Source organism: Drosophila innubila (assembly GCF_004354385.1).
Source record: "Drosophila innubila isolate TH190305 chromosome 3R unlocalized genomic scaffold, UK_Dinn_1.0 2_E_3R, whole genome shotgun sequence".
In the NCBI taxonomy this organism is placed as follows: domain Eukaryota; kingdom Metazoa; phylum Arthropoda; class Insecta; order Diptera; family Drosophilidae; genus Drosophila; species Drosophila innubila.
The window spans coordinates 18,944,419-18,967,300 of record NW_022995380.1 but is presented as its reverse complement, the minus strand read 5'-3'; the positions used below and the strand labels follow the sequence as shown (position 1 = coordinate 18,967,300).

General features: G+C 37.3%; 5 protein-coding genes across 6 annotated transcripts; 2 read left to right on the top strand and 3 right to left on the bottom strand.

The window, feature by feature from the left end:
* The first annotated feature begins 594 nt into the window (after positions 1–594).
* Positions 595–22,649, top strand: LOC117789724 (progestin and adipoQ receptor family member 4). The gene is made up of 8 exons (XM_034628832.1): positions 595–887; positions 4,810–5,676; positions 16,362–16,577; positions 19,901–20,004; positions 20,399–20,536; positions 20,641–20,649; positions 20,853–20,993; positions 21,356–22,649. The coding sequence occupies exons 2-8, from the start codon at positions 4,878–4,880 to the stop codon at positions 21,446–21,448; spliced, it is 1,500 nt and encodes a 499-aa protein (XP_034484723.1). The 5' UTR covers positions 595–887; positions 4,810–4,877; the 3' UTR covers positions 21,449–22,649.
* On the bottom strand, positions 6,264–8,552 carry LOC117789719 (neprilysin-1-like). The gene is made up of 2 exons (XM_034628825.1): positions 7,247–8,552; positions 6,264–7,140 (listed from the first exon to the last, which is right to left on the bottom strand). Exons 1-2 carry the CDS (start codon positions 8,432–8,434, stop codon positions 6,322–6,324), a joined length of 2,007 nt encoding a protein of 668 aa, XP_034484716.1. The 5' UTR covers positions 8,435–8,552; the 3' UTR covers positions 6,264–6,321.
* LOC117789720 (neprilysin-2) lies at positions 9,926–12,539 on the top strand. The gene is made up of 2 exons (XM_034628826.1): positions 9,926–10,664; positions 11,132–12,539. The coding sequence occupies exons 1-2, from the start codon at positions 9,973–9,975 to the stop codon at positions 12,495–12,497; spliced, it is 2,058 nt and encodes a 685-aa protein (XP_034484717.1). The 5' UTR covers positions 9,926–9,972; the 3' UTR covers positions 12,498–12,539.
* LOC117789721 (neprilysin-4) lies at positions 13,013–15,945 on the bottom strand. The gene is made up of 3 exons (XM_034628827.1): positions 15,173–15,945; positions 13,938–14,827; positions 13,013–13,479 (listed from the first exon to the last, which is right to left on the bottom strand). Exons 1-3 carry the CDS (start codon positions 15,942–15,944, stop codon positions 13,093–13,095), a joined length of 2,049 nt encoding a protein of 682 aa, XP_034484718.1. The 5' UTR covers position 15,945; the 3' UTR covers positions 13,013–13,092.
* On the bottom strand, positions 16,615–19,763 carry LOC117789722 (neprilysin-1). Of its 2 annotated transcripts, none has more exons than XM_034628829.1 (3): positions 18,512–19,763; positions 17,377–17,906; positions 16,615–16,982 (listed from the first exon to the last, which is right to left on the bottom strand). In XM_034628829.1, the coding sequence occupies exons 1-3, from the start codon at positions 19,637–19,639 to the stop codon at positions 16,712–16,714; spliced, it is 1,929 nt and encodes a 642-aa protein (XP_034484720.1). In that variant the 5' UTR covers positions 19,640–19,763; the 3' UTR covers positions 16,615–16,711. The 2 variants fall into 2 exon arrangements, with proteins under 2 accessions (XP_034484720.1, XP_034484721.1); XM_034628830.1 differs by having other exon boundaries at positions 16,925–16,975.
* Positions 22,650–22,882: the final 233 nt, after the last annotated feature.

Sequence of the window (22,882 nt, the reverse complement as noted above, 5' to 3'; positions counted from 1 at the left end):
AAATAAAAAAAATTTATTTATTTGGATGATTGACTACTGTTTAAAATCTGAAATTCATGGATGCATTTGCCTTCGGCTAAAATAAAAAAAGAGGTTTTTTATCTAAAAGCTCTACCAAAAATAAAGTATCGAATCCCGAATTTTGAGTCATTTTACATAGTTTTATTGAGTCAAATATATAATGAATTGCAACAATAATAATCCATAAGTTAAACGCAATTTTTATTGTAAAAAAAAAAATAAGTATAATTATTATAATAATACATGTGATTTAAATTAATTTTTTCGCTGTCTTAGTTTTACAATAATAATTATTTATCATTGATGAAAATTCATAACTTTAAATTGTTGTTGAAAATTTAAAGATTGAAAGGATCGTCAATAGGATATTCTTTTTCTTTATTATAAATTCCTTATCATTGTGTTTTTGATACAAAAAAATTAAATAATCATTATATGATCTCAATATTTTATTAGTTTAATTGCCCGATTATAGCTTGAAATAAGATATAAAACCCATAATAGATATATTTATATTTATTTTAAAATACAATATGCAAATTAAAAATGTTGTCAAAACAATTACTTGAGAGACTGTATAAACTTACGGAGACTGTGCTTCAGCTAAGGGTGGTGAAAGATCGCCAGTATCGATCCGTCTACGTTTGTCTCGTGTGCCGGCTGAGGAGCGATCCCTCGAGTGATGGCGTCGTCGTGTTCGTGGCATCTATAAAGGCACACAAGATACAAAATACACATTAATACTGATATGTACAAATAAATAATTGCAGCTACGTCACACGCTCATTTCAGCAAAAACAAAATACGAGTCAAAAAGCAAATCAAAGCAAAGTGTTGTAAATTTTGCTTTTGAACCAAAAGCAAAGGTGAGTATCGTTGTGTGCGTATGTGTGTGTGTGTCAATTGCAATGCGCATTGTGTGTGTGTAATGTGTGCAAACTTCACTTTTGCCTGTACTTCGAGGAGAGTTGCATACCTTAAACAATTGTTTTTTTTGATGATTTTTATTTGGTTTAGAACACTCGACTTATTTTCTACGAAAAGCAGCGCGAAAATGGATTTACTTGTGCTTTCGCTTTTCTTGTTTTTGTTGCCTATACTTTACAGACGCTTGTCTTTAGAATATACGCAGCTGCCTGTTTTGCGTGTTGGCCACGTGATAAATGCACAGCTATTGTGTACGGACTTTGGTGCAGATTGCACACTATTCTTTGCAGTCCTTAAATACACAAATCACTAGGAAGTTATGATTTTTCTTTTTGTGAAAATCGTGTTTTTTCCACACATATTTCACGTCACTCTTCAAATTCACCACGTCTGCTGTAAGATGCCAACTTAGGGTAAATGGCAAACTGATGTAGTGCTGTCAACTTGTGCAGATTAGTTGCAATAATAATTGCAACATACATTCATATGTACATATTTAGCTAGTCAGCCGGGAATTGTTTAAATGCATGGGTATGCTTATTATAAATGATTTCTTTTATACTATTTTTAATGTGCTAGTATTTAAAGATAAAAAGATTTCAGAAACAAGTGGCAACGCTAGAGCAGCTGTCTATGCGCAGCGCGGTTAGCAAAACGGCCGATTTGTTGTTGGTCGACTTTTTTTTCTTTTTGCTGGGGTGTCTTGGATATCGCAGGTAGCCGCAACACACATGCCTACCTACACATATTGCTTGTGTTTTCATATACGAAAAAAGAAAATTGCCTTGTGTTTGTAATTATCTTACCTCTTCCTCTTTCTGCTGCTCCGACTGTTTGTACTCGTTTGTCAGTGGTGGCGCTGGAAGAGCTAAAAACGGCGATTGGGGCAAATATAAACGGTTCCACAATCCACCAATAATCTGATTTAGCATATGCCAAGTTTGATTTGCCTTATTCGATATGTTTGTGAACATTAGACTAATTGCACTTGATGCCTTTTTCCGGCTAGCGTCAGTTTAACGTTTTGTTCTTTTTGGCGCAATTTTTGTTGTTCTTGCTTCTCCTTCAATTATTGTTGTCCAGTGCGAGCCACTGTTGCTATAATTTTTCTACTTTGTCGCACATTGTAAAATAATTGCTCTAAATTTTTCACTTTTCCTAAGTTGAAAGCAAAACAAATGTTATGATATTAATCCGTTTACAAAAACTTGAATTAAAGACAAGCCAAGCGCGTGAGCAGCTGACTTGTGTAGTAGCAGTGCTGCCAACTTGTTTTATTAAATTGTGATCAATTTCCAAAATGTATCAAAATTTAACACTTCTATCATTTTAAAGGTAGAACTTTGAAACTCTGGCCGGGAAACACTCAAAACTTGTTTTTGGGAGCACTTTTGCATAGATTTAGTAAAAATATTAATGGCAAAACATAGTTGAATATAAATTATTAAAATGGCCAGATATCCAACTAATAGCAACTTTCGAAAATTTCCAGCAACCGAACTCTGAAAATAGCCAGAATTAGCTATAAAATAGCAGCAGTGGTGCGATAGACTGATGTTATTGGGCCATTGATGTATCACTGAGTGGTGTATATATAAAATATAATAAATTTTCTTGCAAAATTTATAAAGTCATCATTTTGTATTATTCTTTTCAGTTCTTAGCTAAATTTTATATGTAAAATGTATCGATAGCTATAATGATTCAAACCACCACGCTGCTCGCTTGTGCAGCCCTATTTCTTTGGCGCTGCCACGTTGTTATACAATGATAATAGGTGCTGGAAAATGCTGTGAAGAAATGCCACTTCGATAGGTTTAAATCTATCAGCTGTTATCCTTTGCGCTTGCGCCATTTTTTTCTTGTTGGCGCCCAAAGAAAATACTGGCAATTCAATTGCATAACAATACACGGTATAACGGTATCGTTATCGCGCACATTTTCAGTCAGATATTGACGTGCTTACGCTAACGGCTGCTGTGACGCTTGCTTCTGTTTTGTGTGTGTGTGTGTGTGCGAAAAGAAATTGGAAATTGGATTATTAAATATTAACGGACAAATCAAGATTTGCGCGCGTCAAATGGCTAAATAATTTATAGAGTGTTTACGGAACGGTATGTCGCGTCTACGTCAGATTTCTTATAGCTTCAAATATAGCCAAAGTTCATAGCAGCAGTTTTTTTTTATACAGTTACCCAAAACGTGTTCACACACCGCCCGCCCCAATCCCCCCAACAATTGCATCCATCCTTCCAAAACAACGAGGTGTTCGATGATTACATGCGCATTTTTTTTTGCTTCCACATTTTGTTCGCTTTAAATTGCATTGAGCGAAATTTACGTTACGAAAGTTGAAACGCGTCCCATGCCAGAAGTAAGTATAGCTTATCGATTTTTGCTTAAACACTGTCAGCCGGGCCAGAAGTCCTAAAGTCGCGTGATTCACAAAAAAAAAAACACGTTCAATTTCGGCTAACTTCGAGGTTGGCCCGTGTTTGTAAAACCCCCACACACATACACAAAAACACACACTTAGTCAAGAAATTGTTTTGACAAAAAATAAAAGTCACATGATTGCTTTTGAATTTTCAAAAAAAGTTATATTTAATTGTTCAGATTACTTATTATAAATAAAAAAAAAAACAAATAACGATTTTTTTGGCAAAATAAAACTTGTAATATTTTATTTTGTTAAAATAATTACTTAAGTAACTGTATATAATGTATACACATCCACGAGTGTATGTGGACAATACAAGCGCAATCCTTTTTTGGGTCACGAGGCAGCTTCGTTTAAGTGTTGACATTGTCCTGGTCTCTTTATTTCTACGTAAGCACGTGCTTTTTTTTGGCACAGGACATCGCTGTGTATACGTAACACATTAAAGGTCGTTTCTGTGTTTCACTGTGTGTGTGCCAGTCTGTTTACACGGAGCACATTTCGCAAAAGCATTTCATGAAAAGTTAGCGAAAGTGTTTATTTATGATTATACACGTTACTTAAAAAACATATAAAAGGGTATATTGTGTTCGTTGGAATGTATGTAACAGGAAGAAGGAGTCATCTCCGACCCTATAAAGTATATACATATATTCTTGATCATCATCAACAATCGATTCGATATAGCCGTTTTTCCTTACGTCCGAAAGTGTGAGCGCCTAGATCTCAGAGACTATAAGAGATAGAGCAACCAAATTTGGCAGACAGACTCCATTTTAGCAGGTCAAGTTTGTTTTAAATTTCCGCCACGCCCCTTTTCCGCCCCTGCAAATCTCAAAAACCCCTACACCCACAGCTATTAAGATAATTCAGTTTTTATGGCAATTAACGTTATATTTTATTATTATCTATTATTCCGCTGAATCGCAGCAATGTTTTCAAAGTAAAACAAGTAATTTCTTTTAAGTACTTTTATATTTATTGAAATAAGTAACGTGTATCCTATGGTCGGGATCTCGACTATAGCCTTTCCGACTAGTTTTATTTGTTTGATTTAGTTTTTAGTTTCGGTCCCTGGTGAAACTAAACATTATAATGCAAATATTATTTTTCAACTTGTATTAGATTACCTAGAAAATTACACTTATTTTTATTTAAAGTTGCAAAATAATAATCAAACATAGAAAATAGAAATAATCACCGATTTAAAACTATTTTTATTTTTAATTGCAAAACAATAAAATAATTTTCAAAATAACTGTCTCTTTCATTTTAAGAGCTCGGGTGCATTTTTGGTTACGTAAATTCAAGAATTCTTGAAATGATCTGTATAAACGTTGCATGTTGTTGTGTGTAGAGTATTTTTGTAGCACTGCGCTCTATTTAATAATTCAAGCTGCGGATATTCGATTTTATTTTAGTTGCTGCTGCCGCCCTTGTAGAAACTCTCCGCATCGATAAAGTGACGCGTCGCGTTGGAAGCCAAGGTATGGACACTGCTGCCGCCGCTGCTGCTGCCGTTGTGGTTGATCTGAGCACCGAAGGCAGCAAATCGAGTGCGACTAAGACTAAATTGCTGAACAAGCCGAAGCCAAAGCCGCCCTTGAATTACACTCTAGTAGGAACTGTAGTTGGAGGTGTTTCGGTTGGCACTGCATGCAATCTCGGCACTGAACTGGACATTGCCAATTGTCTGGGCAGCACTGTGGAGTCCATGTCTGCCACACCCCCAACAACGCCCGCTCGCATTCGCGGCAACAGCAATGAAACTGGAGAGGGTATGGGAATGGGAAATGGAACGGGAACGGGAACAGGCAATGGAGAGGCACATGGCCATGTCATGTCCATGAATGGACTCAAAGATGCAATTGGAGAGAATTGCCATCAAGAAATTGCACTTGCACCATTAATTTCCACAACATCAACGTCTTCCACGAACGCTTCCACAACGCCAACGTCTGCCTTGCTTACAGCACCAATAACAGTCACGTCAACAACAACCAACACAACAACATCAACATCAACAGCCACCACACAAACAACAACAGCTTCGTTGTCAGCAGCAGCAACAACAACAGCAACATCGATGACTACGTCAAGCACGAACGGCTCAACAAACGCGAAGGATAACAACAACATTGATCAGCTGCTGCATTGGCAGGATATGCCAAAATATCTGCAATTTAATCCCTATGTCCTTAAGGGATATCGTCCGCTGCAAACCTTCAAGGGATGTCTGCTCAGTCTCTTCTATTGGCACAACGAAACCATCAACATACTTACACACGGTAAGTGCTAAGACCCACCAATGGGGGCTAAGGGGTGAAAGGGGAACTGTCGTTCATTTATCGACCATTTTCAGTGGCATTAACAATCACGGTCAAAGCCAAGTGCAAATGCATACAATCCATAAATAGATTGCTTCGACTGTTGTTACGCTGGGTATTAACATGGTTATGGGTTGGCCAAATTGGTGGCTACGTAAATTTACTTATATTTATGATTTTACTGAAAACTGTATTGTTGTCGCCAGAATGATTCTGCTCGCAATTTAAGACCGTAAAAAAATAAACAGTTTTGAAAGTAGTTATATAACAAAACAATAATTTAAAATGCTGAAAAAGACCAAGCATAAAAGCATTAGCTTTATGATGTAGTGAATCGATTAAAATTAAATTCGATCAAGACGTATACAACCAAAGAATATTTATAATCTGGGGTTTAATAGAAAAATATCCCTGAAAAACAACAACAGTTTTCGTTAAAGATCAACCAAAATTCATATTGTGTCGATTGGTTGAACAGTTTTTTATACTAAAAATTGATTTTCATATAAACAATATGCCCATTTTCTTCCCCCATTTTCAGTGGACTCTTAATTATTTAATTTTTATTTATTTTTACGAAGTGTAAGTGAAACTTTCATATAAAATCTAGTATAATTGACACTTGGTGGCAGGATTCATGGGTGTGCCCAATTCACACTGAAACTCTTTGGCAAATTCATCAAAGTTCGAAAGCGGCCCAATTACCCGATATTGACCAGGAACATGTTGATCAGTGGCGACCTGTAAATCGCGAAAATTTTGATGAACATCATTGCACCAGATTTGGGCGTAGCTAATAAAAAAGAGCTGCATGTTGGTGTAATTGAGTTTGGGCAGTTTTTCCTTGCCACTTTCGTTGACGTTGACTCCTGAGGACTCCTGAGCATCCTGCCATCTGCGATAGGCGGTATAGGCCAAACGTAAACCACCATTATCCGCAATATTCTCCGATTGATCATTCGAGGCAGGCAGCAAGAGTCCGTTGTAGGAGTATTTACTGTACTGGTCCACAAAGCAGCGCTTCCGGGTCAGGAAATTCGCTGTAGATTCTTCATCCCACCAATCGTTAATGTTGCCAACCGCATCGAACGTACGTCCCGAACTGTCAAAGCCATGAATCAGCTCATGGCCAATTAACGATGCCAATGTGCCAAACTTGATGGCATTGGGATAACTGGAGGCCCAGAGATAGTATGGTTGGAGCAGTGCCACCGGAACCTTGATCATGTTCTCTACCAGAATATTGGCTGGGGTGAAGCTAAGAATTTCGCCGGCTTCTAGTGGCTGGACAGGTTGATTCAGCTGCTGTCTGGTGCTGTACGCATCAACTTCAAATACATTCTTTAGATTAGAAATATAGCTCTCATTCTGCAGGTGCATATCCTTAAAATCTTCGGACAGATCTTCGTCAGCATATGAGTTAACCTGAAACAGAAAGCGTATATAGTTGATTATAGTTTTTCATACAAAGTATTTAAGGGAGTGGAACTTTCTTGTTTTTAAACTATAACTCTTATTTGCGACCTCTCACCTGAAGCCTCATCGCTGCCAGCTTCTTTATAGCCAACTCGCGAGTGCTGTTGCTAATCCAGTTTAGAGATCGGTCGGACTGCAGTTGCTGCTTAAAGGTGGATTTAAGCTCTCTCCATATGAGTTCAACGTCGGAAGCAGTGGCTTCGTTGTTGTAACGTCGATAGATCACGTTGTCCAAGTTCTTGGAAAATAACTTCTGAGTCACCGCAAAACAGTTTTCCTCACGCTTGGCCTCCGTCTTGCCAAGTTTGATAGCAAATTCATCAATCAGTCTATAAAATATGTAGTTGGCTAGTATCCGTTTAGACGTTTGCTGAAGAACTTTGATTAGATTCGCTTTATAATGCGGATTGTAATCATATATATTTTGGACACGTTCTCGTATTATAATATCAACAAGTTGCTTCACATCGAACGTAGGTGCATAGATACGCTGCATTTCATCAAGTGTCGTTTTCTTACAAATCTCAATCAGGGAAACGTCATCATTATCATTCAAAAGACCATTGGCGAGCTGCACTTCAAGGTCCATGAGCTCTGTGGCCGTTTTTAGCGCCAATTTATCCTCCACGCCCAAATAGTCTTTTAACTTCATTGCCATAATATCCCGATAACTTATTCGATATATTTTGGTGTGCTTATCCAGATACATGCTACGGGATTCAAGTGGAAATTCCTGTTCTTCAATATACACCATGTTGACCTTATTATCCACCAGATCCTTTGTTACTTCTATGCCCACGATAATATTGAGACCATATTGAAAACTTATGTTTGCCGTAGTATTTAACCAATTAAAGTCTGACTCAATCCAATTATCTCCCTCCAGCACGGGCATTGAACCGAACATTTTAATCACAGACTTGAGCTCATCTTGATATTCCTTATCAATGCTCGTCACACGGGTGCAGGACTTGTAAAAGTCCCTTACCTGCTTGTCCTCTCTGGTGTCCCGTTCTATATCCTCTTTGTTGAGAAACTTCTTCTTCTTACGCTCAACTGCTTCATTTAAACGCTCAAACAGTCCAGTTGACAAATGATTTGCATTTGCCTTATTAATTCGTTTCCAATTACCACATGAAAATTCGTAGAAATTGTTGCACGGATCGGCGTTTTCATTCATGAAACTTGATATTTCCGCCGCCTTCGCTTGTCGCATTACCGCATCTATATACCGACCTCCCATTTGACTGTTAGAGATTAAATCAAGACCTCTACGATGTTTAAATGCCCAGCCACTTTGACCAGCTACGAGCAGCGCCAATCCGTATAGTATACGCCGTAGAGAGTGACTCACTTGTTCACGCATCTCAAATTCTCCGATGTTACGTTGTTACTTATTGCATTGATATATTTCGACTAAGTTCAGCATTCTCATCTAAGTTTTATATAGAGCTCACTCTCCAGAATCGAGCTTCATATGTTTGTGCTTCGGCTTGACCCCGTTAGGTTATCGCGATCGAAACGAAGTCGACGCTACTGCGGCTCACCATCAATTAGCTTGAGAATTCGCATTTTCGAATTAAAGTTGCAATTAAAATAACAATGACTGCCTTAACTGCAACACATTGAATATTTTTGGTGGCCAGGAGAAAAATAAACATGATTTAAAAACCTGAGAAAAAAAAAAATTTATATAATTATAAAAATTATATTTAGTTTAAATGACTGCTACTTCTTACAAAATATATGCTAGGTTCCCACAGCGTGTCACAGCCTCACAGTTCAATTCACTTCATTATAAAAAGTTCCAAATAGTAAATTATTTATTATAAAAGTGTTACAGAAACTGAGTAAGTCTAGTATAACTGACACTTGGAAATTCACACTGAAATTCTTTGGCAAATTCATCAAAATTTTTAAGCGGTCCAAGTACTCGAAATTGACCCGGAATGTTCTCAAGCTTTCCGATGTTACGTTGTTACTTATTGAATTCACAAATTTCGACTAAACACATGGTTCTCATATTAGTTAATCACTTAAACTCGTACATTTCATATAAGATTTTTATAAGAAATACAATAAAAATCTTTCAAAATCCTGTTCCCACAAATCCTATACTTTCAGTAGAGTTAACTATTTGGAAAATGGTATTAATGGAAAGTATTTTGTCTTTTTAAACGCGCTAACAATCGGCAGCTGTGCGCTCGAGTGCTTGTGCGTCTCTTTGGCATCACTAGTAAAATTCAGCAGAATTACCATTGTTTGCAGAAAACGCCTAATAGACCCACTAACATCTGTATAATCTTTATATTACTTTGGTACTTGCATATTCTGATCACTGTTTGTGCATTAATAAATACGCACCCATATGTTGTCTGTTTATAATTAATTTTTAATGAACTTATAAGCATTCAGTTGGCATAAATGCAATTAAAATAAACTCTGATATGTGATAAAGATGTACACAGTGCGAAAAAATAAAGATATCTTATACTTTCTAGACTTTTACTTGATATAAAATTTGATTTATTGATTTAAAGATTTTTGTAATTGGTTCAAGAACTCGTATGCTTGTTTTCGATTATGAATTCGATATCATTCAAACTAATGTAGTAAGGTTTTTCTCAGTGTATATAATGGTGTCGTAAGTAGAATCACGCTCTCTTCTTTATGGGGCTTGTGTCGGACCAATGACCAGTCAATGCGATAAGGGAATTGAGCGATCAGAGACGAGTTTCTATTCGGGAAGTGCGTTGTGGGTTCTTTAGTCACTCGTTAACCATGAAAGGCATTCGTAGCGGGTTTGTTATTCACGCTCTGTTTCTGCTCTGCGTGAGTTTCGCGAGTTGGGTGGAAGGCGACTTGTTATCGCTGTCTCAGCTGAAGTTGGACACTCGCATACAGCCGCAGGAGCAGCTGATCTCTCAGCACAATGACAGCGCCTATGTGCAGCGGATCATGAGATTGGCCAAGTCGGCGGAGATGCGCAGCTATATGCAACCGGAACTGGATGCCTGTGACAATTTCTTTGATTACAGCTGCGGCAACTGGGCCAAGATTCATCCGGCCAACGATGCGCAACCTCGTGAAACGAATTATCAACAGCTGTTGACCAATGGCTTTCATCACAAGCAGCAAAAGCTGTTGGAACAACCTGCTGATGTGGATATCGATGATCCAGCTGTCTTGAAGCTTAAACAATTCTATGCGAGCTGTCTCCGATATAGACAGATTCCCCAGTCGCTCTATCGTCAACAGTTGCTCGAAATTGCTTCCGAATTCGGACATATGCCAGCATTGGGGAGTGGGGAGACTAAAGATTTCGATTGGATCGCCACTGTGGCGAAGATCAAGCAAAAGTATGGCCTGGATATTATATTGCTTCTTCAGGAATCAACTGATCCTCATGACAAATCCCAAAAAAGAGTCTACGTTGGCCAGCCACCTCAGATAATTGTGGAGCCAAATATCAGGTAGTGTTGATATTTTTGAAAATATCAATATCGATATTTTGATCTTAGAAAAATTAATAGCATCAAAATTTCCAAGTTTTCGACAGTAAAAATTAAAATATTGATGTTGTCGTCAGAATTAATAGAGCTCAAAAATATATTCTCTCAAAAATTATTTATCGATATCTCAACATATCGATATTTTTGTCGAAATTCGAGTATACGTGTGCGATTTGTAATAATGTCAGAAAAGATACGCCAAAAAATGCCAAAGAAACACTACTCATTAAAATTACTTATCGATTTTGCAACATCGATTTTTTATTAACAATCGTATTACAGCATTCGTTTAATCAATATTTTAGCAGCAATCGCTGTAAAAACATTCGTATAAAAATCGCACAAATATATCGATATTGATATAATCGACAGAAAAGTCATCGCAAAGAAAAGCACCATATATTCATCGATATTTTTCCCAATCCCAGATCAACTGAGAAACACATTTCGCAACAACTGGAGCAACATCTCGGATTGCAACCGGATGTGGCCGAGGTTAAGGCACAGGAAATTGTAGAACTGGAAATATTGTTGGCCAAGGGCATGGTAAATCGTCCACTGGGTGTGCTCGCCCAGCCACGGAACACATCCGAATTGTTTAAAGTGTATGATACCAAATTGAACTTGACTCGTTATGTGGAACTGTCGCTGCAACGTCTGGTTCCGGCGGAAGAGCTGCTCTATGAGCACGTGCCCACTTATCATGCCCATTTGATAGATGTTATTTCCAAGACGCCAACTCAAGTGCTGGCCAATTATATATTCTACAAGTTGTTGGAGAATTTCTACTATGATCAGGGAACATCATCGGCGGTTGGGCAATGCATGGAGAGCTGTAGAAAACAGTTTCCCGAGCTGTTAAATCAGTTGGTCTATCGACATTATGGGGATGCGGCAACTTTGACTGACATTGACTTTGTGTGGCAACAGATTAAGCGCAGTCTTACTGATGTCATCGAGGGCTCTACAATGGACTGGCTAACAGTGGAAACTCGCAGTCAGTTGTTGCAACAACTAAATGCAACACGTCTTTTGATCAATGGACATGCAAATGTGAATTTCACAGAGATTTATTCGAATTTGGTAGTAAATCAAACTTATCTGGACAATTTACGTGCCGTTTTAAGATATAGGCAGAGGCATATGCTTGCCACTTTCACAGAGGCAACCACGCTAGTGCCATTTTATGATGAAATCGACAATCTGGTAACTCTGCCCGTTTCCCTATTGCAACCCAATTTTCTCTGGTCACGTTATTATCCACGTGCCTTGCGTTACGCCAGCCTGGGTGCAATTCTCGCCCAACAGCTCTCCCATAGTTTTGATAATCATTCTGCCTGGGATTCCCAATCGAAGGCTGAGTTTGGTAAGCGTAAAGCCTGCTTTAAGCATCAGTATGAACGTCTGCGTTATGCTGGAGAATATCTGCCACCTAGCGAGTTGCAGGACGAGAACATTGCGGATAACACAGCGTTGCAAGTGGCTTACCACGCCTACATGGATTACCTGGGAAACCTGGCATCGTCAGCCTTATCAACGGAGAAACTTCCCCAACTTGCACTCAGTCCAAAGCAACTCTTCTTTGTCAGCTATGCTCAACTCTGGTGCAACGATGCCAACGAACAGTTTCGGGATAAGCAATCGCTGCTTGCAACTCGCACTCCGAGTACCCTACGCATCCACGGAGCTTTAACCAATTTCGCTGCCTTTGCTAGCACCTTTGGCTGTTCCAGCGATGACCGCATGAATCCCTCACAAAAGTGTCACATGTATGCCATTAATTTGAATCAGTAACCAATAATAAAAACCAAGAATATTAGAATTGTATACACAATACGTTTACACACTTTCTTATTATTAAGAATTTCCACAAAAAATACTAATAATTCGCAAAAATTTCTAGGAACATTTCATTTGGGAATTAAAACTTATAATAATGTTTAAGGAAAATTGAAAAATCTCTCGATTTTGTAGATAAATATAACATATTTCAATTCTTACCCATTTTCCAACTATTTTTTTTTTAATATTTACGTCCAGTTTTAGATATTTTTTAAAAAAAGGAATAAGGGAAAAAACATAACGTTTTGTCGTACCATTTCTTTAGAAATATCTAAATTTAAGAAATGTTTATCGGATTTTGTTGGAAATCTCGCTTCTTCATAACATTGTCTAAAATTTTTAATATTACTGGAAGGTAACTTGCACAATGAAACAAAAATGTATGAAACTATTCGAAAGAAAAACCAAAACTGAAATGAAATAGATTGTTCCAAATTTTTGTACCCCGAATGCTATTCTTATTTCAATTTCCTCTTTTATATTCTGTTTATTTATGTAACTCTTACAAAAAATTTTTTATGAGATTTATTTTATTTGAGCCTTATCTCTAGTAGATGGCACATTTAAACTCCGGATCCATGCGTGCCTGTTGTGAGCAATTGAAGACCCAGGAGAACTCTTGGAAATTGGATAGCGATCCGATGACACGATACATGCTGGGTGCATGATCATCCGACGATGCCACAGTTGATTTGAACAGTGACTGCACATCATCACACCAGAGTTGGGCAAATGCCACGAAGAAGAGTTGTCTGCTGTTCATCTCAAGACCCGACAATGTCTCCTGCTGCACTGTCTCCGGCGGCTGTTGCTCCAACCAGCGTTGATAGGCAATATAGGCCAACTTCACGCCAGCATTGTCCGCAATATTCTCCGATTGCTCTGCGTTCGGAGGTAGGCGGTTGCCTCCGTATTTGTATTCATTGTATTGGGCCTGAAAGTAGGGATAAGTATACGTAGATAAGGTGATGTTGCTCAATATTTTTGGAGAAAATTAAATATTTATGATGCCTATAAGGTTTGCTGATAAACATTTAATTTTTGAGGCTGTAGTTTCTTACGATATGCTTTGATATTCTATTTGATATTATCCTTTAAGCCAATATCAATACATTTTAGACGGTACCCAAGTAGGGATATAAATATATTTGAAATAAAGTTAATATCGCTAATATTTCGAATAAAATAAAATTTTTTTACTCGATATTTTTAATTAATAAATTTTGATTTTTTGTCTTAAGAGGCATATTCAAAAAATTTGATTAAGATTAAGAACAAAAACATGCAGACATTAAAAATATTATTGGTCTATAGATATCAATAACATAGTCGGAATGATTTAGCTCAAAATCTATTATCGAAAAAAATGCATTTTTCAAAGATGATTCCTACCTGAAAGCACTTGCGTTTCTCCTCAAACTCATAGCTAGATCTGCTATCCCACCAGGTCTTATTGTCATTGTTGTCAAAGCCGTGAATCATCTCGTGACCCAATAGAAATCCCAGTGTGGCATACTTCAGGGCTTGTGGATATTTCGAGTCCCAGAGATAGTGTGGCTGCAGAAAAGCCACGGGAATGGTAATGACATTATCCATTGTGTTGTAGGCGGGTGTGTAGCTCGTTATTGAGGCTACATCGGGAGAGGCGGGAGATTTGTAGAGTCTATCGAGATTGCGCTTAGCATGTGCCATCAACAACTGCTGGACATTTCCAACATAGTTTAGCTTGTTCACAGTGACATTGCCATAAAGATTCTCAAAGTTCTCATTGTCATAGGCATTAATAAAGAGCTGCATTCGATCCAGTTTCTCAATTGATAATTGCCTCGTTGTATTTGATATCCAATCATGTCTGTCTCCCGTCAGATGTTGCCGGAAAATGCTTCGAATCTCGGCCCACATATTATGCACCTCAGTCTCAGTTTCTGCACTTCGATAACGTTCGTAGATCATGTGATCCACGAGCTTGTCAAAGTGCTTTCTTGAGTTGGCGCTACACCATTTGGTCAACTGGTCGGCTGGAGAATCAATCAAATACTCCTGCAACAGCTGCCAGAGAACGTAGTTAGCCAGAGTCGAGGTTGGAGTTTCCTGGAGTGTCATCAGTGTGTTGTTTAAATAATTATTGCTATAGACATATATTGAATCCGGCACATTTTCCTGTCCCAGTACAAGACCAAGGAATTCCGTCATGTTCAAATACGAGCTGTACATTTGCTGCAGCTCATTGACCGTGTAGAGCTTAAGATTGTCTTCAAAGGCATCTCCATTGCTGGTAAAACCTTCAATTGGGTATTATGAATATTTTTAATATAAAAATGTATTAAAAAAAATGTTTTTTTTTTAAGATACTAATACTACAGTTTCAAGTTGGTCTAACCTTTGACTTAGCAACTTTACAAGTCACATTTTTTTTTTCCAATTTACCATAATTTTTTACAGAAAAATTAAACGTCTAAGAATTAAATTAAAAGTGTTTTTTCATACTAATTACGATAATTGAAAACTTGAGATTTGAAATTTTCAAAATTCGAAAGGTGGGAGGAAAAAGGATTAATATATCTCTATAACGGGTACTAAAAATGAATAGGTACATTTAGGTTATGGGTTCTGGTAAACAACCTTACCTTTTATCAGCTTCCGCGTCAGTTCGTTGAGCTGCTTGGAGGTTAGTCTCGCCTGGTGTGAGTTGAGTCCAAGATAGATCTCTAGCTCCTCCGCCACTTTGGCATCTTCAAGGATATTAAGTAAATCGGAATTGCTCAACTTGTCGTTGTCCGCCGGCAATAGATAAACTCGATTGATTGTATTGTTTTTTATATCCTGCATTATTTTCACATCAAATATGATGTTCTTGCTGTATTTGTGTAGGATTTGGGCCACAGTTCGCCACCAGCTAAAGTCCGAGGAGTTCCATTCATCACCCGCCAGAACGGGAAGTTCTCCGTACTCTCGATAAACATTGCGCAATGCAAGCTTGTAATGAACATCGTCGCGTTTTACTTGGATGCAGGATTGATAGAAATCTTGTACCTTCTCCTCCAGCCGGGACTTCATTTTTCCCGACTGCATCAGACGCTGCAGACGTCGATCGAAGCCCTTGGAGATGAGCGTAAAGGTGTCCGTCATGATATCTCTCAAAAGTTGAGCCGGATTGTGACGATGCCAGTTGCCACAAGCATAACTATAGAAATCTTCACAAGGTGCGATGTTTGTATCCAGTAAACTCTTCATTTCAGCTACCTTGGATTGCCGTATAATCCGCTTGGCATACTCTGTTGTAAGATCATCGCGAATAGGCGCACTTGCATTCTCCGTCGGCAAAGCTGCTGTCACCAACAATAAAACCCTCAGCAGCAGGAGAGTATTCCAAAACCGTCCTGACATCATTCTCGTCATTACTTGAACTGATCAACGAATCACTTATCAGCACAGACTTTGTTTTTCCGATTCCCCAGTCGTTTGCCTAGGTCAAATACTTATCGCCTCAACTAACGCTCAATTTAAGACATTCGGTACTCTTATATTATACAAAATTCGTTGTTGTTCTTATACGTATAAGCATTGAGAGAGTCGCGCTCTCGTGAGATCAGCTGTTGCAACCAGACTGAAGATCGTCATTTAAAATATATACATATATTCAACAGCGCATTTTCTATATTGTTGTTATAATTTGATTTAATTTTTGTAAGCAAATTAAAATGCTATTTATGTATGTTTAAATAAAGTAAGCACTATATCGTTCATAGTTGTTCCATTTTTATCAGTTATCGATGAAGAATTCTAACGAATGCTCACAATCTTTTATCTTTGCAGCCATACCAATATTTTATATACTGGCTATTGTGCCAGGACTTATGCCATGGGACAGCGGCTTCAAGTTCCTTTCTTTTTGTCATGTCTTTGGATCCGTAGCGCCCTGGTGCGGCAGCTTCGTCTATCATCTGTTTATGAACATTGAGATGGGCGAGAATGTGTATTATAGATTGCTCAAGCTGGACATGGTCGGCATCTGGGTGAGCCAGAGTTTCGGTAAGTGAGCACACAATTTATAAATAAATGTCGCGACTTATCGAAAACGGAACGTATACAAATATGAATATTTATTTCAAGTACAAGATCGTAAACTAAGGACGTAAGTTGAGCATCTAATCAGCTGAGCAGCCTTAGTAGATAACGCATTTTTCTATGGGATTCATGTTCGCTCCGTCACGACACTCAAAGGCCTTGGCGAATGCAGCAAAGTTGACCATCATTGCATTAACTCGCACCTCATTTGGGGCATGTTCATCACTTGCGGCAAGTTCCTGTCGCCATTGACGCCTTATATCCATGCACGACATTTGGCCCAGGGCCAGAAAGAAAAGCTGCTCCGGCGTGAGTGATATTCGGGGCAATATCTCCGGGTTGGTTTTCGAAGCTGTTCCTAGCTGTTCCCTATAAGAAAATGCAAGGATAAGATTCTCAAAATGTGGCATACAAAAATTGGTAAAGCAAAACTACAAAGTAGATAATATTATAAGGATTTTTAAGTTGGCGAAATATATGTGTCATTAAATATTAAATTTAAATGACAATCATATTCAAAATATAAATAAATAAATTTACCAAATAAAGTACCATTCAAAATAAAGTTTAATCATAGACAGGCAAATCAAAGCTACTTGTACCTAATATTAATGATATAGATTCCTTAAAATTTTTGTACTCTGAATATTTTTCTTGGTTTACTTTACTAGTTTTCATACTTATTTCCTTAAATTTTTTGCCTCCTATTTTTTTTCTTTTTTTTCTAATGCTTATAAAAATATTATACATTTTTAAGTGGTACCTTTCTGGTTGTTGTCGTAGCCAATTTAGATAAGCAGCATGGGCAATTCGCACTCCAACATTATCGGCAATATTCTCCGACTGCAATTGCATCTTGGGCAGTTTATTGTCATTATAAATAAACTCACTGAATTGATTAACCAGACATTGTTTGCGTTGCTCAAACTGCTGTGTGGCATTCCGTTCAAACCAATCCCGCTGATTGCCCTGGGCGTCAAAAAATCTTGACAAGTCATCAAAGCCATGGGCCATTTCATGGGCCAGTACAAATCCCACAGTGCCATATTTGATGGCCATGGGATAGGCGTCATCAAATAAATAACGATGTTGCATGTAGCTGGCTGGGATAACGACACGATTGAGCTGCATTGCATAAAATGGAGACACTTCGATGTCGTTGTAGTGGTTAGGATTGGGGGCACGTTGCAGATCCTCTCGTAAATGTCGTCCACGCAACTCCAGAGCACGTTGCACGTTCCCAAAGTAATCCTCAGTGCTTATTATCAATGTGCTGTAGTAGTTCTCAAAGTTCTGGAATTAGGAGTTAAATATATATATGTATTTTTAAGTGATATTTTTTCTAACGAAAATATCAATATTGATATAATTGTAGGATATTTTTTCACAAAATTGATGGCACTACATTTTAAAATATTAAAACCCAATTTGAAATGAAAAAACGACTTCTTTAAAGTCGCACTTATATATTGATATTATCCTTAATGTCGATATTTTTTAAAGATATCAAGTACAAAAATATTTTTTCTTATCGACATATTATTGATTTTAATATTTTAAAAATTTTAAATCTCATCAACACTTGGGGTTTCACTTGGATTGTTGAAAAACATTACTTTGTCGATATATTGATAAGCATTTTGTGCTAAAATATATCGATATATGTTTGGCTAAAAATATCAAAAAAAAAAAATATAGTTTTAAAAAATACGTATTTGGATATTTGAAAATATTGTTATGCCAATACATCGAATAGTAGTTTATATTATATTATATCGGAATTTTTTGTTAAAAAAACTACGTTAAAGCAATATTTTTCCATATCGATATCTTATTGATAGCTCAATATTATTATTATTCATCGAAATTTTATCGACATTGATATCAGAATATTCTACCTGTGACTCTGCACCGAGTATACGGAAACTCATGGACTTTAGCTTGGCCAGAGCCTCGTTAAGGGTCTTCTCGTCCAGCCAAGTGGTCTTCTGCAGCATTTCTGTAAAGGACGCTTTCAGTTCCTGCCACAGTTGCCGCAAACTGCCAGGAATGTGGGGATTCTGTTGCTCCAGCGATCGATACACCATGTGATCCACGAAATCGGTAAACAGCTCAGAAGTCCTTTGACCACATGGAACCATCTCGAAGTCCTGCAGCAGCGAGGAAAGCATATAATTGGCCAGCACACGCTTGGGAGTGTTGGCTAGAATTTTCTTCAGCTGCCAAAAATAACTCTGGCCATATTCAAAGACTGGCAACTGATAATCGTGATTCAACCAGCTGCGTACAAATCGCGTGAGATTCAAGGTCGGGCCGTAATCGTCGCTCATTTCATTCAACATACGGAGACGATTCATCTGACCAGGTGGAAGTGTTTCCTGTGGCTCACTGATGCCGCCAGCCAGTTTCACATTTAGTTTCGTAATCTCAACAGCCGTTTCGCGAGCAACAGACTCACTGAGACCCAAGAGCTTCTCCAATCTTTCCATCAACTTCAACTGATTGCTCAGGTGTAAAGCGACTGCCTTGTTGCTCTCTAGTTCATCCAGTTGTCCCAGATAAAGTCGATTAATCTGACTGTTGGCCAGTCCCGGAGAAACCTTCACATTCAGCAGTGTCACTTTCCCAAAACGATTCAAGAGCTGCGCCATGATTTCAATCGCATCGAACTTGGACTCATTCCAGGCATTTCCCTCGAGAGCGGGAAATCCCCCAAATTCTTTAAATAAAGCGATTAGTTGAGAGCGTTGATTCCACAAATTCTTCTCGGCATTCAGACATGATTCATGGAAATATTTGACCCTCGTCTCTGTCGGACTGTCATTGCTCATTTTGGGTTTATTGAGCAACTGACGCACTCGACGTTGATAGCCAGCATTTAAAGTCCGTAAGAAGTCCGTGCTGATCGTTTCCAGCGCTGGATTGATCTTGGCAAAGTTACCACATGCATAACCATAAAATTCATCACAGGGATTCACGCTCTCGTTTATATAGGATCGCATGCCAGCCGATTTGGCCTGACGCATTATCTCATGGGCCAGAGGAGTGTTAATGCTGAGACCCTCGTAAACGCCAGATTGCACGGCAATTGGCCCAGACAACAGTAGAGTGAAATAAAGTGCCCATAAACACACGGAAGCGGAAACATCTCTCATTATTCCGTGTCAATCTGTCACTCGCGATTGTCGTTATTCAACTGATCGTCGCACATTTGGCTTATCATTGATAAGACCAAAACCGTATGCTCTGCTTCTCTCTAATCTTTGCTCTCTCTATCTCTGTTTCAGGTGCCTTGCCTCTGGTCACGGCCACAACGTTGTGCTTTAATCCATTTATCAAGTGGCTCATTATTTTTTCGTACTGTCTGCTCTCGCTCTGGGGCCTCTACAAGGTAAGATTTAGATCAACATTAGATCTCAGCCTTTTTAAAAATACTTTCAGTTATTTCCCTTCGACTCTAGTCCCTGTTCTGATAAAAATAGTTACCAAGACAATTACAATTATTTAAAATATCAAACTTTTTATTATTTGTTGATTCTTTTAATTGTTACATAATTGATTATTGGTTTTTTGTTGATTTTTATTTAACAATTATAAAATACGCATAAATTATAAATTTTTAAGTAAATTTTAATATTGAAAAAAATTAATTTTGACTTGTAAAGTTGCTTGTTCAAAAGTCGAATCAACTTTTAACTTGTCTAACTTCATCAGAACTCAACCGATTTGCTTTAAGATCTTGGCTTCGATATTAATAAAAAATGTTGTATTTTATCCTTGGACAGGCCCTCACAGCTAGCTCCCCCTGGCAGAGACGCCTCTGCTTTGCGCTTCCGTTCACGATGCGTTCGGTGCTGACGTTTCTACGTATACGAGGAATGGTGGGCGGCAGTCATATGGCCCTTTCCCATGTCTATCTGCAGGTGCGTATGTCAAGGCATTCCAATTGACTAACTTGTTATTTTTACGAAAACGTTTTTGGGCTGGCCTCTGTGCGCATTTGCTATGCATGTTAATGTACATGCAGGTTGAAGTTGTAAGTGAAATTTTCATAGTAAATTCATTGTATTTAGACTAAAGCATATGGATAATGTGTAGGACTATGTCGTATGCAATTAATCTGATCCGATACGATACGATCTGATTGATTAATTATTTGATTGATGATATCAGTACACAAATTAATATTTGATAATGCTAACTCTTGACTTTTTCACTACTTTTTGCGTGTGGGTTTAGGATGGCGTTTCCATATTAGGAGGCGCCATTGGCGCCATGCGCATTCCAGAAAAGTGGTTTCCCGGTCTGGTCGATTTTTATCTGAACTCTCACAACATTATGCATGTGCTGGTCGTCGTGGCAGTCTACTCTATGCATAAAGTAAGTTTCATACGAATTTCAAATATTTTTATTAGCATTTTAAAACAAAGACTACAGTTTCGAAACATAATTAATAGAAAAGTATAAATAATACGATGCGGTTTTAACTTAAATATTTAGATTCTGCATTTCCATAGCTTTTTCTTTTCTTTCAAATGAAATTTTTTTAATTTTGGTCTTAAAATTGCAAGCTTCATAGTTTTGTATACCTTATTTATCTCCCGAAATTTGGTATTTTAGTCCCATTTTTGTTAGTTGACTAATTTAAAATTATTTTCTTTAATTCAAAAATATCTCTGATCTCCTGGACTATTCAAAAATTTAACCAAAACAAAACTCTTTTCTTAAACCAATTTTTACAGGCAACTATTAAGGACTTTGAGTGGATGTCCAATCAGACCTGCAATTCGCTTGCCAATGCCACGGAACAATCTTTGGCCCATCTGGAACTATGACCCGCTTACTGGCTACTTCTCCTTCTGCTCCTTTCTCTTTTGCTATTGCTAAAACCTCAACCAGAACGCGCTGCAAATCAATTGGAAAACTCACGGCCATGCGCATGCTGATTAGATAATAAATTGAAACAGAAACTCAAATTTAAAAAAAAACAATTTAAGAAAATGCTACTCGAATATACCGTGTATAAATGAGCGCGTGCTGTAACAGTAACAATAGGTATAAGCATATAATATATATAGGATAATAGATAAACATAAATACATACAAACATATGTACATACATACACGTATATGTGTAATTAGTACATACTTCGACTGTGGTATTTAGTATTAAGTTAATATGAAAGAATTATTATAAAAATAAAAAAAAATTAAATCAATTACAGTGCACTTTCGGTATAATGTTCTATGCGCGATTTCCATGCAACAAATCTGAGTACTATATATAAACGATAATTTCAATGATGTTGATACATATGTACCTCATTATGCTTACAACAAGAAACATCTAATTTTCAAATATAACTTTGTACCTCGACGACTATAAAAACGAAAATTAAGCAATAAGAAAACTTACATTTAATCTTAAAATTCTTCCTAGTTGAACTATTAAAATCTGTTAATTGTTTAATTTTGCAAGCTTAGTACATACGTAATAGAGAATACACTTTTTTGTGAGTTGAAAACAAAAACTGAATCACTAATGCGTGTTTTGTGCCATTAGTTAGATTGTAACATTTGGACAAGTGTGAACAAGATCTTCAAGCTAAATCGCTGCTGAATCGAATTATTAAAACTTCCTAATGCCTAAATTTTGCCATCTTGTCTAGCAAATTATAAAACTCTCCGTAAATTATATTTGATCAATTACCCTAGGTTTTAAGAACCAAATATTATAAAATTGCAATACGGCAAAGTATTTTAATCCAACTGATGGAACAATTATGAATAATTAGTTATTAGTAGTTTCAATAATTTACACCATGCCTATTAAAAGAATGCAAAGAACATAAATATATAACAATTATAATAAATGAAACCAAAGCTAACAGAATTAGACAAACAAAAGCAATAAAATATGTATAATAGATGCTTGAAACAAGTTGTAACTATATTGTAAGAAGCAATTAGAGTAATAGTGTTATATACTTATATGATTTTCAGTAAAAGTTAATAAACATTAAACACAAATACAAATTGAGTTGTTTTTACTTTTTAAACGAACCGCCAACTGATAACTGCGATAAGTATTCAGCATAATTTTTAGTGCTGAAAATCGTGGAATTTAAGTACAACGATAGCTTACCGGCTGTCGATTGTCACAAGAGCTATAAAAGAACAGAACATTTTCAATGTTTATAGTGTCAAAGGCTTTTACAATATTAGTGAGCATAAATTGCTTTTAGTTTATTGCAAATTTAAATAATCTG

Coding starts and splice junctions, on each gene's coding strand:
- LOC117789724 (XM_034628832.1), top strand. CDS start 4,878: ATGGACACTGCTGCCGCCGCTGCTGCTGCCGTTGTGGTTGATCTGAGC. Junction 5,677..16,361: donor CATCAACATACTTACACACG/GTAAGTGCTAAG, acceptor TTATCTTTGCAG/CCATACCAATATTTTATATA. Junction 20,994..21,355: donor CAGTCTACTCTATGCATAAA/GTAAGTTTCATA, acceptor CAATTTTTACAG/GCAACTATTAAGGACTTTGA.
- LOC117789719 (XM_034628825.1), bottom strand. CDS start 8,434: ATGGGAGGTCGGTATATAGATGCGGTAATGCGACAAGCGAAGGCGGCG. Junction 7,141..7,246: donor TGGCAGCGATGAGGCTTCAG/GTGAGAGGTCGC, acceptor TTTCTGTTTCAG/GTTAACTCATATGCTGACGA.
- LOC117789720 (XM_034628826.1), top strand. CDS start 9,973: ATGAAAGGCATTCGTAGCGGGTTTGTTATTCACGCTCTGTTTCTGCTC. Junction 10,665..11,131: donor ATTGTGGAGCCAAATATCAG/GTAGTGTTGATA, acceptor TCCCAATCCCAG/ATCAACTGAGAAACACATTT.
- LOC117789721 (XM_034628827.1), bottom strand. CDS start 15,944: ATGACGAGAATGATGTCAGGACGGTTTTGGAATACTCTCCTGCTGCTG. Junction 14,828..15,172: donor GACGCGGAAGCTGATAAAAG/GTAAGGTTGTTT, acceptor ACCCAATTGAAG/GTTTTACCAGCAATGGAGAT. Junction 13,480..13,937: donor AGAAACGCAAGTGCTTTCAG/GTAGGAATCATC, acceptor CCCTACTTTCAG/GCCCAATACAATGAATACAA.
- LOC117789722 (XM_034628829.1), bottom strand. CDS start 19,639: ATGCGTCAGGCCAAATCGGCTGGCATGCGATCCTATATAAACGAGAGC. Junction 17,907..18,511: donor TACTCGGTGCAGAGTCACAG/GTAGAATATTCT, acceptor TCCTAATTCCAG/AACTTTGAGAACTACTACAG. Junction 16,983..17,376: donor CTACGACAACAACCAGAAAG/GTACCACTTAAA, acceptor ATTTTCTTATAG/GGAACAGCTAGGAACAGCTT.